Source organism: Oreochromis niloticus, linkage group LG2, assembly GCF_001858045.2.
Source record: "Oreochromis niloticus isolate F11D_XX linkage group LG2, O_niloticus_UMD_NMBU, whole genome shotgun sequence".
Lineage (NCBI taxonomy): Eukaryota > Metazoa > Chordata > Actinopteri > Cichliformes > Cichlidae > Oreochromis > Oreochromis niloticus.
The window spans coordinates 32,339,557-32,352,776 of NC_031966.2; the positions used below are offsets into that span (position 1 = coordinate 32,339,557).

Consider the following 13,220-nt stretch of genomic DNA (forward strand, 5'->3'; position numbering starts at 1 on the left):
GGGATCAGGTTTCCCCTGCTGAGGGCCAGAGCGCATGGGAACATGCAACAGTGCTGACTCACAGAGGAAGCAGGGCAGCTCTGAATACCTTCAACCACCGAACCATGCCGCCACTGCAGCCCTGCGATGATAAGATAGAGGGGAGGATGAGGATCCCAAACAGGCTGAGTGGGCGAAAAAATGGGAAGAAAGAAGATTTTTAGTTTCCCGGTGTATTGGAATCTTGCTTGTTAAAGGAGGTTATGTGCATAGCTCTGCGTTGGTGTGCGCACATGTGGGTCAGATCTTATGTGTCTGTGAAAGGCAGCGAGGGATGGTGAGTAACAGGGAGCGTGTGTATTGCAGCCAGATGTGAAGAAGAATGTGACGTGTCGGAATGCAGTGGCTGCTCGAGCTGTCCCGCCCCTCTTTTTCTCTTTTCTTACTGCCCTTTGTCCCCATCTCATGCCTCACTCTCCCAAAAACCCCTCTCTTTGCTGCTCTTTCTCCTTCCATCTCTCTTCACTGTGTCCAAGTGCTGCTTGTGATTCACTGCACTCAGTTCTCACGCATGCATGTCCTCCACCCTGTTTGTCTTGCACAACTCATCTGGTGCTTAGTGGCAATATTAAGGGCTGTTCTCATTACTGAGAAATCTATAAATTATTATTTTCCCGTTTAATCATCTCATCCATAAAATACAAAAACGGCCTGTAACAAATGGTCAGCTTCGGAAATGTCAGTGTCACATTTAGGTAACGACCACAAACCAAGTTTAAAAACAACACCCGAGATGCGTGCGAGCAAATGAAGACAAGTCAAGAAGTTGTTTCCGTAAAAGGCTTCAACTTTAGAGTGAAACGTTGAGACTAAAATGGTGTTCACAGTGTTTGATTTTAGAGGAACTGATACCAGAACCACAATTTTGTAAAAAAATCTTTCTGAACAATTGTGGCTTCGGCTCTTTATGTCAAGTTTATCCATCCAGAGCACCACCGATCAACTATTGCATAAATATTGTTTTGTTTAGGAATTTTTCCGCTATTATTCAACACAAAGTGTTTTTGTAACGGAGTCATAACAACTGGCTTGCGCAAAAATTCTAAAGCTTGGCAACGCCCAAAAAGAACGTCCAGTTTATCAGAAGGGCACAGCTCTACGGATGACCGTGAACCTCTTCCCTGTGTGCTCTCTCCTCATCATCACTGTAGGCAGGTTGCTGCCGTCTATCAACCGTTAGATGTGGGATCTCTTTACGAAACCCTGCTGTGCTCTCTTCTACCTAAACCGCCAGGCCCTCTCTCTCTCACATCAAATGTGGTGACGGGCTCAGGTTGCCGGCCTGTTATTTCCTTTTGTCACACCAAGACACCACTGAAGGAAGCGCTTACAACTGGTGAAATGGGAACAGGAAGTGCTCATTGGTCTGCTTACTGTTGCAGACAAATGACAGCAGCGGCTTTGTTTCCCACCTGTGGGACTAATAAAGATCATCTTATCTTATCTTATCTTATCACAAGGAGTGTGCACATGTGCACAAACGCAGCTGCAGCTGCACATGAAGATGAACGCAGCGTTCGCTCGCGTACTAACAAACTCAGGAAGTAGTGTATGTGATTAGGCAGGCTCTCATCATGCGCCTGGAGCGAGGAGTCATGGCCAATTTAGACCAGAGCCAGAAATAGTTCTCTCTTTCTCTGTGTGTCTCGTCGCTGCGTGTTTATCCTGACCCCAGCCTGTCCTGCTGCAGTGACCCTGTCCAGCAGAGCAACTCCATGTCTGGGAATTAAGCACTTGGATTATGGCCCCATTGCCTCCAGACACATACAAGCGACATCCATCTGAGCACCGAGCTCAGCAGCAGGAGGGACAGAATCCCATACCATAAGAAAAGGGAGAAGCTCGGCGACTAATTGGCACAAATAGGATGCAATTACCGCCTGGGCTGGGATTGGGAGGAGCATAGTTTATTGGGACACTAGTGGGTGGTGTTGTGGTGGAGGGAAAAGTGGCAGGGGGAGTTTTTGGAAGAGGAAGTGGGAGGAGATCGGTCAGTTCCTCTGTTCCTGTGATGGAGTGGGCCCAGGATCGCTGTTCGTAATTTAGCGCTTTCTCTGCAGCATGTTGGAACGGTGACAAGGTGGGGGGGAGCGTGCAGGAAGGAAAAGACAGATAGTCGAGCAGGAGTCGTCCTTTTCCTTACATTTCCCTACAGCTGACACTCGCATGTGTAACCTTTCACCCAGATTCTCTCAGACCATTGGCTGAATGACAGGTACATTTTTAATGGGGAAATCCAGAGGGAGCGTTCAGCTCCTCGGCCCGTTGGCAGACGACTGCGTGTCATAAATTGTTTTTAATGACAATGCAAGATGCCTGAGTAATGCTGCTCATACTTGGACCCCTCAGCTCGGGCCAGAGAGCCTCCGTATCCCCACCACCCCTGCCCCCACTGTGCCACCACCCCTCACACACCCTTTTTAAAAACCCGTCGGTTTGTCCAAACGCATAATGGGGCTTATCTGTTTAGCATTTAGGAATTACTCCTCTAATTAACTGTAGAAAGGAAATGGAGAAGTTTAGGGTTGTCCTCGTGCTTCATGCCTCTCCCACCACCACCTCCTCCTCCTCCTCCTCCTCTTCTTCACCTCCTCAGTCTCCTTTCACTGACTTTCATGTCAGTGTGGCTACTATGACATTCCAGGGGTGGGGGTGGACCATTTTGTTTTAATCTCTGTCAATGGAGCGTGGAACTTGGTGCCCTCTCCCCTGGCTCTGTGTGTGTCTGTGTGTGCGCGTGCACTTGTGATGGCGAGGAGGTAAATGGAGGGGCTGCAGTGTTTCCGGTATCCTTGGCGACACAGTAGGGATTTGGAGTTCTTTAAAAAAAAAAAAAAAAGCCCTCAACTTAACCCGCCCCAAGCCACCCTTACCCCTCCTCTATCTCATTTTTTCTTTTTAGTGTGTCAGTCTGAAGTGGAAGTGACAGCACTACTCGGGTCCTCTGTGTGAGTGTGAATGTGCAAGAGTGTGTTTGTGTGTGTACTGGTAGCAGAGAGCATTTAGTGACTCCCCCTGCGAGAGCATGGGAACTTTACATTTCAAAGCCACACAGTGGGCACCCCGAGAAACTGCAGCGGGACAGAAGTTCTGTAAGAGGGGGGTGGGGTGGGGTGGGGGGCACAGATAATGGATAAAAAGGGCGAGTGTGTGTGAGACTGAAGGTGAAACATGTTTCAGAGGCTCTGTGGAATTCTCATTTTATTCAGATTAAGAAAGTTGGGCAAGGAGGGTGGTGTGGGGGTCTGGGAGAAGGGGCTTGGATTATTTGGGGGGTGGTAAGGGGGGGTGATGGACATTCCTCAGGATGAAGTAGGTCATTGTTCCTCATCTCTAGTGAAGAGAGCTCTCTGAAGGAACTGATGAAGTGAAAGTAGGGGAGGGAGGCAGATGCAGGGCTGGTAGGATAGTAGTGGGAGGGGGGTGCATACAGGTCCATATACGGTAGCTGGGAGGGGCTGCTGCTGGTGGTTGTGGGGTCGCATTATTCCGTAATCCTATTGAAAATGCCTCTGAAGGACAGTCCAAGAGAAGCTGGCAGAAAGGAAGGCGAATGGAATGTGACAACAGAAAACTGCCATTGATGGTGGTCAGTCTGAAGCACACTGATGTGGAGAGACATCTCTGCTGATGCTCCGCGCTCACCCCCTCGTCTCCAACTGTCCCCTAACACATTCCTTTTGCCTTTCATTAAAGATTTTATGCTTAAGCTCGTTCTAAGCGTCAGGACATGGGGCACAGGTGAAGTGGAGTAACGTGAGTCTGATTTCAAATGGTGGCAGCAAGATTTTTAATGTACTGAAAGCAAACTTGGGCTTCTAAAGTGCTTTAAAATGTTGAGAGAGGAACACAACAGTAAGTTCAAAATGTCACAAAAAACAGGAAAAGTCAAACTGGGCAGATAGTCATAACTTTAGTCCTGAGCTCGTCTAGATGTTCTCTTCGTGACATCTTGAACTCTTCCCTGTAGACACTTAAATATAAACAATCTGACACTGTTTGTTCTTGCTCTTTGGCGCCCACAGGCTGTAGACTAACCCGGCCTTTCTTTCACATCTCCACAGAGTTTTTCCGCGAGCTTTTGAAAAACGCAGAGATTTCGCTGGACAGCATGTTTGTGAAAACATACGGGATGATGTACGTGCAGAACTCGGAACTTTTCAAGAACTTCTTCCAGTCCCTGACCCAGTACTACGCGTCCGGCAGCGCTGCCGTCAACTTGGACTCCATGCTGTCGGACTTCTGGGCCGACCTTCTGGAGAGGATGTTCCGGCTGGTCAACGTGCAGTACGAGTTCAGCGACACCTACATGGAGTGCGTCAGCCGACATACGGAGGAGCTGCAGCCGTTCGGCGACGTGCCCCGCAAGCTCCGCATCCAGTTAACGAGGTCCTTTATCGCCGCGCGCACCTTTGTGCGTGGCCTGGCGCTCATGCCTGAGGTGGCCAATAAAGTTTCCACGGTAAGTGACGGAGCACAGTTTTAGCAAAGAGAGAAACTAACAGCCGAGAACGAGACTTGTTTTCCTTGAAGTCCTGTCCATCCCTCCCTGCTCCGGTTCTGAGTGCACATCTCTGATGAAAAACTATCTGTGGTTCTCTTTCTCTCTGTCTGGTAACATAAACCACTCTGACTGTTCTGGTATGACTTGTTTTTCCACTGTACTGAGTGATTCATTGGCGATTAGATTAAACTGCTTTGTGGATTTGGCTTATGCAATTAATGGTCATGCTTTTTCAGAGTATGAGAATGTCTCTCTGGTGGTGTCGAATGAGTGCTTCGGCTATGATGTAATGAAAACGGCCCACTAACTGCCCTCTGCCTACTCCAGGTCAGCGCCTCTCCCAGCTGTGTGCGAGCGGCTATGAAGATGTTGTACTGTCCCTACTGCTCGGGCCAAGTAGCCCTGAAACCCTGCCAGAATTACTGTCTGAATGTGATGCGTGGCTGTTTGGCTAACCAGGCAGACTTGGACACGGAGTGGAACAACTTCCTCGGTAAGCAGACGACATGCGAACAAGGGCACCTTCAGCAGCCACTGTTTAACAGAAACCTGCCCGTGATTACACCGCCTTATAACCATAATAGCTGAAAGTGTTTAATTTGGCAACAGAGTATATTTATGCAGCGTCCTGCTCCTGGGTTCATTGCCACTTACTCATATTTCTTCAAAGATCATTAGTTTCATCGACTTTCTTATCTAAGCGTGCACCCCTTACTCTCCTTGTGAGCATGAAACCAGAGTGGCGATGGGATTTGTGGTATGACAGACTCGGGGTAAATAAAGGAGGCAAACTGCAGTTCAGCTTTGGAAGAAAAACATTTAACATGGGAACAGTTTTTATTGTTGAAAACCATGTACAAACATGTTCTTCATTCTTTAGTAGGTTGTTTAAGAAAAGGGGGAGGGAGGGGCTGTACATGTGGTGACCCTTGGAATGAATGCAGTCTTGTGCTGTGTACAAACAGACCCAGATCAGTTACATTACACTCAGGGTGGTGCACGCATCCACAGTTCTTCACTGTGTGCTTTATATTTATCCTGCATGATGGATTCTTGTGACCAGAAACATGGTTTCTGACTATATCACCGTTACATGTGTCTATCTCTGGCTGCTGACACCGCTGCGGTCTGCAGAGGCGTCTGGTTTCTGTTGCCCCCTTGCTGTGCTGCAGCTTTATCCTACCCTACACTAATGGCTCATCTCACTGATTAAAAATGTCTCACCCTCATGCGAGTGCTTCTCCCTAGTGGTAGGAGCTTGTAACTGCTTTCCCCTGTGTTGATGTCAACTTATGTTTTGGTTTTCAGATGCCATGCATAGTCTCGCCGAGAGGCTCGAAGGTCCCTTTAATTTCGAGTCTGTCATGGATCCAATTGATGTGAAGATTTCAGAGGCCATCATGAACATGCAGGAGAACAGCATGCAGGTGTCGCAGAAGGTCAGTCTCATTTCAGCGCCTTTCAAATTAAACTAAATAAAAACAGATGAGGATGGAATTATTAGCCCTCCCTTCCAAGTGCAGAGGAAGGAATTTTTTTAGCACAGCTCGTCCAAACATCCTTGTTTTATTTTGGATGCTTAGATTATTTGTACTTTGCACATAGAAACAAAATTATTTCACAAAAACTACCAGGGTCAAAATAATTACCTCCTCTATGCTAACAGTCAGTCTTTTACTCTTTTTGCTGGATAACAGCCTGTTTTCAGCATGTCTCAAACACGTCTCCTGAACAATCCCAGCTCATTCTTCTTTGGAGAGTCTCTGAAGCTCCTCCCATTTTCGGTGGGATTCAATTCAGGGCTTTGCACCGACTGGTCAGTAACGTTCACTTCGGTCTTCTGGAGGTAGTTCTTCACCAGGAGTGACATATTTTAGGTCGTTGTTGTGTTTGAAGATAAAGAGACGACCCAGACCCAGGTTTGTTTCTGACTGCTCGAGGTTTTCTTTTAAAATCTTCACATAAACTTCTTTCTTCATGATTCTTTCCACCTTGCTAAGATTCCCAGTTCCAGACACTGAAGCATCCCCACATCAGGATCCTCCCACCACCGTGCTTCACTGTGGGGACAGTGTCCTTTGAGTTGTAGAATTCTCCCTTTTTCTCTAAACATCAGCAAAGTGTCTGTGGACAAAGAGCTGTAGTTTTATCTCCTCTGACCAGATGACGCTCTTCTAGTGTGGATTATTTGTCTCCAGGTCGTTCTTGGCATACCTCAGTCTGGCTTGAAGGCGTGTCTTCTGCAGAAGTTTTTCCTGGTCTCTAACCTCGCCGCTCATTCCTGTGCAGGTCTATAGTGATCGTCTCCGTTGAGACTACAATTTCAAACTTGGCTAAGTCATTCACGGGTGTCTTGGCAGTCGTTCTCTCACCATTTTTCTTTCTAGAGTCTTTTGCTTCCCACTGCTGCCGGGCGTGTTCTGTACTGTGTGTCTATGGCTCAGTTTTCCATGGGGACAATGACTCTGACCCTGGTCAATTTGTTTTTTTTTTTGTCTGAAATAATTCTTATATTGTGGGCAAATTGAAATAATTTATGCTTTCTGAAGAAAACTAGTATGTTTAGAAATGCTGTGTTGAAAATCCCTTCTTTTGTTAAAAAAGCACTCGGGACATTTTTGACCAAAACGTAACATTTCACAGGGTGGCTAATCATTTAGTCTTCATCTGTAAAACATTTCTGTATTCTTCTTCCTCCTCTAACAGGTTTTCCAAGGATGTGGGATGCCCAAAACAAGCACTGCCTTTCGTTCCAAACGTTCCGTCAAAGACTCCACCTTTACCAGCCGCTTCCGCCCTTACAGTCCTGAAGCAAGACCCACGACTGCTGCTGGAACCAGTTTAGATCGACTGGTGAGGACTAAGAAGGCAAAGAAGCGAATATCACATTTACTCTGAGTAATTGGTTTGACCTTTTTCCTTTTGTGTGTTCTAAACAGACAAGTGAAGTAAAAAAGAAATTGAAGCATGCCAAAAAGTTCTGGTCCACGTTGCCAGAGACTGTGTGTGTAAGCGAGGGGATTGCAGCGGGTGATGAGTGCTGGAATGGTACAGCGAAAAGCAGGTGAGAGGCGCAGACTTCACAAAGAGAGTCTAAATTTTACCGCGTTGCTTGTAAATGATTGAAATTAAAGTCTAACGCCGGACTTGACTCCACTAGGTACGAATCAGATGTCATTGGCAGCGGGCTGGCCAATCAGATATCAAACCCGGACGTGGACGTGGACATAACAAAACCAGACACCGTCATCCGCAGTCAGATAGCAGTTTTGAAGGAAATGACGAGCCGGCTCAAAGCTGCACACAGCGGCATCGACATTACTGCAGAGAGCGGTGAGAGCGGTTAATGAGCTTCACAGCTTTTGCAACTCGGTTTCCTAGCTGCACATGTCTCACCTGCTTGTCTTTTGTTGCCCCCTAGATGATGACGGCAGCGGAGATGAGAGCGGCAGCGGTTGCGATGGTCCTAACTGCGACATATACTTCTCTGTTCCACCAACGTCTGATAAAGAAGGGGGTGGAAAAGCAGCGGGTGGAAAAGCAGTGGGTGGAAGTGCAGCGGCTGGATCACCACGGGTTAATCCAGTGCAAAGCAATAACTCAGCTGGGGTCACCTCACGGGGAAGCATGGCGCTGGCGCTCTGCGGGCTCGCCCTGGCCCTGTTAGCTCCCCACTTGAGATAAAAGTGGCTGGGCAGGGAGAGGGAAGAGAACGACCAGGAGCAACAGCACGAAGGGGAAAACTGTCAGAGAGACTTTAAAAAACAAAAAAAGACTGCCTTCAGGACATTGGACTGTCCACCGTTGGGGTGGGAGGGGAAGAAACTTCTTAATATTACAATAACCTCACTATTAACTATTTGTTCATATGTTGTTAAAGACATCAGTGTACAGCAGTATGATTTTTCTTCCCAAGAGATCCAGCTTTGTCGCCCAGATAAACCTGTCCTCCAACAGCTCTCTCTGAGCTACTTTTTGGTTGTGCTTGCAGAATTTCACACTTATTTTGGCAGTTTAATCTCATGATTAACTTTGTGCCTTCTTCGATGACTGACATCTGACATTTAAGCATTAAGAAAGATATTGGGTCAATCTCTGAGTGCCTGTGTTGGGACACATCTTTAAATTTCTGAGGCTGGTTTTTCTATCAGTCAGAAAACACGACTAATAGAAACAGAACCCACGTGATGCTGTCTTGTTACTAATTCAAAGCTTTTTTATTTTTTTGCACATTATAAAAGTGCATACTGTGAATATTTGTGCCTGTGTGCATTTATACTTTTAGAAAGGTGAGAAATTCTGAAGCTTTTTGAGACTTGTTTTGTTCGGTTTGCTTTGGAGGCAGCTCGTCTCAGAAATGCAGTGAGAGTTTACAGCACAGGTGCTCATGTTTGACCAGAAGATGGCGTCGTTCTGTGGAAGAGTCTGCGGGGCGCTCTGCAAGCCCCTAACACACACACGTACGTTTGCTGTGAGCATTTTCGCATCTTAACTTTAATTTCCTCATTATTATTTCATTGAACTTCTTTCAGCTTAAACAGTTCAATAGTAAGGTCATACCTCGTGCTTACTGAGTCAATGCAATCTAGACGATGAGGTTGAGAGTGTCTGATAGAGTTAGATATGTGCAGGGCTGATGTCCCCTGCCATTAAACCCCCAAGAAGGCAAAGCTGACATGTCCCAAATGCCCTTTTTTTTTTTTTTTTTTTTTTGGTACTGTAAGCTCAGTTCGGCACAGAAGATCTGACTCTATACAGTCTTAACGTTTGGAAAGAAAAGAGGGCAACATGCACGTTTTTGGAGCTTTTTAATTAAACAAGACAAGAGGAACAAACGTCAGTGTTTTAATCAAATGGAAATCTAGAAAAGATTATTTTAATACAGGGTTTTATGTTGAGGAGGTGTTGAGATTTTTAGCTTTTTTTGGTATGAAGATATATATTAGGTACTACAGTGGATTTTACTGGTAGTTGTAGGTGGTGGAAGAGGTCAGTGTGCACAGATAAGGGGGGCGCTCTGGTCAGTGTGCACAGGTTTTGGGGCCTGTTTTTCTGGCCCACGTTCACGTCCCACAGTACACGCTTGTACCTCGATAAATGGCCTGTGTCAGTGTAAATGGACTCATTCTGAACGGTTCTCATCATTTCAACTCAAAGTTAAGTGTTTTCACAATTACTACCAAAATTAATGCAATGAAAGGTGCCTGATTATTTTTTTTATATGTTTGGTACATTACTAGCATCTTCTTAAGGTTTTGTTTGTTTGTTTTTTGGAAAAGAAAAGAAAGTAGCTGTTGATGATGATTTATGATCTATCTGCTCAGATTCCCTGAAAGGTGTTTTGAGTATATTGTTACCAGCTGACAAGCACAATGTAAGTTTTCTTCTTGGAGCTTTTCATTTGATAATCGGGTCTGTTAAGTTGCATTACCTGGACATTTCATCTCTACAATGATGCCGACTCATGCAGCATCGCTGCACTAATGTATTCCATGTATTTCAAACATGCATTTAGAACTTACAGGTTATCAAAAATGCAACATCTACAATGTTTCAGTGTGGAGAAAAATATACATTTTTGTAAAAGTATAATGAAAAGATTTGGAGCTTTAATGCGAGTCTGCACGGATGAAACGATTAGATGGGAGTTTATACCTTTGCATCTTGTCTTGTCTGGCTTTGACATTAACGGGTTGATCTTGAGCTTACGGGACAGGTTATCAGGTTACATCCACAATCATCAGACGAGGACGTCGTATCAAGATCTGACCTTGAAGGATTTGATGAAACCTCTATGCAACCCGTATGAAATACTGAAGCCTTAATTTAAAATCACGAAGCTGTGCTTAAGCAGCTCGATTTGGCATTACTTCTGCAGGTGACCAGTTTAATTCTAGGTTACTGTTTTTTCTCCCTTGTGTTCCACCAACATTTCCACAAGGGCTCGTGCACGTGTTCGTGTCATGTGGGAGGAGTTGTGTCGAATGTGAAGAAGCCCGACCTTTGGAGAGACGGAAGAAATGTTTTAGGCTGACGATGGTGACAAAAATGTCTGTGCTTGCAGGCCAGGGCAGCAATGTTTCCAGCTGGCAGGAGTTGGTCCAGCTGCTGGAAGACGTCCATTCGGTCCACAGAGCGAGTTCAGTCTTGTCTTTTAAAGTTGGACTGTTGTTGAAACCTTTCCATGTATGCCTTTGGCCCACAAGAACAGAAAGTACTCTCTCTCTGAGGAGGGAGGGAGTGAGTGACTGAAAAGAGTGGAGGAAAAAAGTGTAAATAAAAAGCAGCGGTTTTAGATGTCTCTAAAAGAGGCCCTACAAGTACACCAGATTTCTACTTCTCAGAGTATCTCCTAAATGTTATGGAAAACAAGATGAGATAGATGTTAAAGTGTAAGAGAAAATGTATATTAAACAACATTTTTAGTCTTGTTGAAATAAAGACTGCCAATATTTAAATGTGGTGTGACTGTTTGCTTCTTATATTTTAATTGCTTGTGGTCACCGTTTACATTAATGCATGCATAGTGTTGTGGTTTACAGTTGCTTGGTCGGATGAAGATTGCTGCAGATCCAAATCCCCTTTCATTTATGTCAGGAAGGCCATCCGGCTTGATAACTGCCAAGTCGATCATGCAAAGCTGTGGTGACCCCATGCAACAAGGAAGCAGCCAAAAGTAGCTTTCTACTGTTTACATTGCATGATGCGTGCACACATGGGGCAGGGGATTATGGGATACTGTCATTATTTAGAAATATGGCAACAAGCTATGAACATAAGCACTCGTGTTTAATTGTCCTTTCTAATAAATGTGTGTTTGACCCTAATTTGAAATGTTTTTAAGGGCACAACAGAAGGTCCACCTCCAGCTGTTCAAACCATATTATGGGAAACAGCCAATCAGGAGGAAGCTGACTTGAAGTTATTTTTCAGGCAGTGGATGAATTGAGGGGTTCTATCAAGAACCTGTTTACAATATATTGGGATTTTTAGAAATTATGAATCAAAGATAAAGATTATAGAGAAAATATAAATTGCCGTCCTTTATTTAGAGAATATCCTGAGCCCCTTATATATAGGCATCATACCTGAAAGGAAACGAGATGACGCTGTATAGTGATGGTCTTGTGTCCACTGTCCGGTTTTCCTTGTGTGTATGTCTTTGTCACGAATAATACTTAAAAATGAGGGTGGAGCCAGGGGCAGAGGGAGATAGATGCAGAAGGCAACATCTGCGCGTCCATCCCAGCAGGAGGAGGGAGGCCCTAGATGGGGCGCCCATGGCCAAAGGGTGAGAAGACCAGAAGACCAGAGGCAACAGGCTTCACTAGAGGCTGGCCACCCTGGTGTGAGCTGAGAACAGGGTCCCAGGCACCGGGCTGAACACCCTCCTCCCAACACAGAAGCAGTCCAAGCCACCCCAGACCACACCAGAACATCCAGCCACACAAGTACCCACATCCCAGGGAGGGGGAACCCCACTCCTCCATGACCATGTCCCATAGGGGCCAAAGCTCAACAAGCCCCAGACTGTGGCCCGGCTATTTGTTCATGGCTCACTCACTCTCTCACATTAACCCACACACCCACCCACTAATAACACAGAAAGACACACATGCACACACATTAACCCCATCCTCCAAGGTGAGCAGACACTTCCCGAAACCAGCAGCGTACAGGGACACAGTCAGAGTGCCCCACCACCTGCCTGTAGACCCCCATCGCAGGCAGGGTGTGTGAAACAGGTGTGTAGGAAGATGCCCCCTCCCCCCTCCACTCAGTGTTGAAGGTGCTGTGTTGGGTGTGTGTATAAAGTGTACAGGATGAGAAACTAGAGTGCTGTTAAAATTGATGGTGGAGGAGGACGCGACACAAACACCCAGTACTGCTGCAAAGTAGAGCTCATCTGCACCTGCACTGCTCATCACCAGCATCGTTTGCTCCTTCACCTGGATGTAGACCCCACCCAATGGGCTGGGGGCACCCATGAGACACCAGGCAGAGAACAGGTCAACCCGGGCACCAGAGTCCCAGGCCCCACACCTGGACTCGCCCAGAAGAGACCAACCTCCTGGCTGGGGGCCAGCACCTGCCACCACAAGCACCCAAGGCCCCACATCCCAAGACCATTAGTCAGCACCCACCCCAGTCCCCCACCGCCAACTGAGGCAAACACCCAGACATTCCAAAACAGCAAATGCTGCTCCCAGGCCCCAGGAAGCCCCCGGACACCCATAGTCCCAGAGACCACCCTCATCCGCCTATAAGGCATACAAGGAAACAAGACTACAATCTACAGTCAACCACCCTCACTAAGTAATGGAATTGATCAGTGGGGACCAGAGAGAAACAAATTCACCCAGTTGATTTTTTGGAGGCAGACATTCTCTCCAGACTAATGTGATCTAGAAGTAAATTTCTATATTGATTTGATTAATACAGAAACTGTGTTTTCTTAGTGATGCATAAGGAAGTAAGGAGTATATGTGATGTATTTGCTTCCATATCTAGTTCACTTATGCCACCTAAGATGCACAGCTAGGTGAGGCTTGGATACAGCAACTAAACCATGTGTATAAGTCTTCACATATCCTCTGCCAGAACCTCTGAACAGCAGAATTGTCTTTGCAGTAGGTGCATATGTTTGAGTGTGTAAAACCCATTTGGAACAACCTTT

At 46.1% G+C, this 13,220-nt stretch overlaps 1 protein-coding gene across 1 annotated transcript in view; it reads left to right on the forward strand.

The window, feature by feature from the left end:
• gpc4 (glypican 4) overlaps window positions 1-11,001 on the forward strand; it is a 30,302-nt gene extending 19,301 nt beyond the window's left edge. Inside the window, exons 3-9 of the mRNA XM_013275431.3 lie at window positions 4,104-4,501; window positions 4,871-5,036; window positions 5,852-5,982; window positions 7,250-7,396; window positions 7,483-7,607; window positions 7,704-7,876; window positions 7,965-11,001. Of these exons, the coding sequence (XP_013130885.1) occupies window positions 4,104-4,501; window positions 4,871-5,036; window positions 5,852-5,982; window positions 7,250-7,396; window positions 7,483-7,607; window positions 7,704-7,876; window positions 7,965-8,227 (1,403 nt within the window). The 3' untranslated portion in view covers window positions 8,228-11,001. The remainder of the gene's footprint in view (window positions 1-4,103; window positions 4,502-4,870; window positions 5,037-5,851; window positions 5,983-7,249; window positions 7,397-7,482; window positions 7,608-7,703; window positions 7,877-7,964) is intronic.
• The last annotated feature ends 2,219 nt before the right edge of the window (window positions 11,002-13,220 follow it).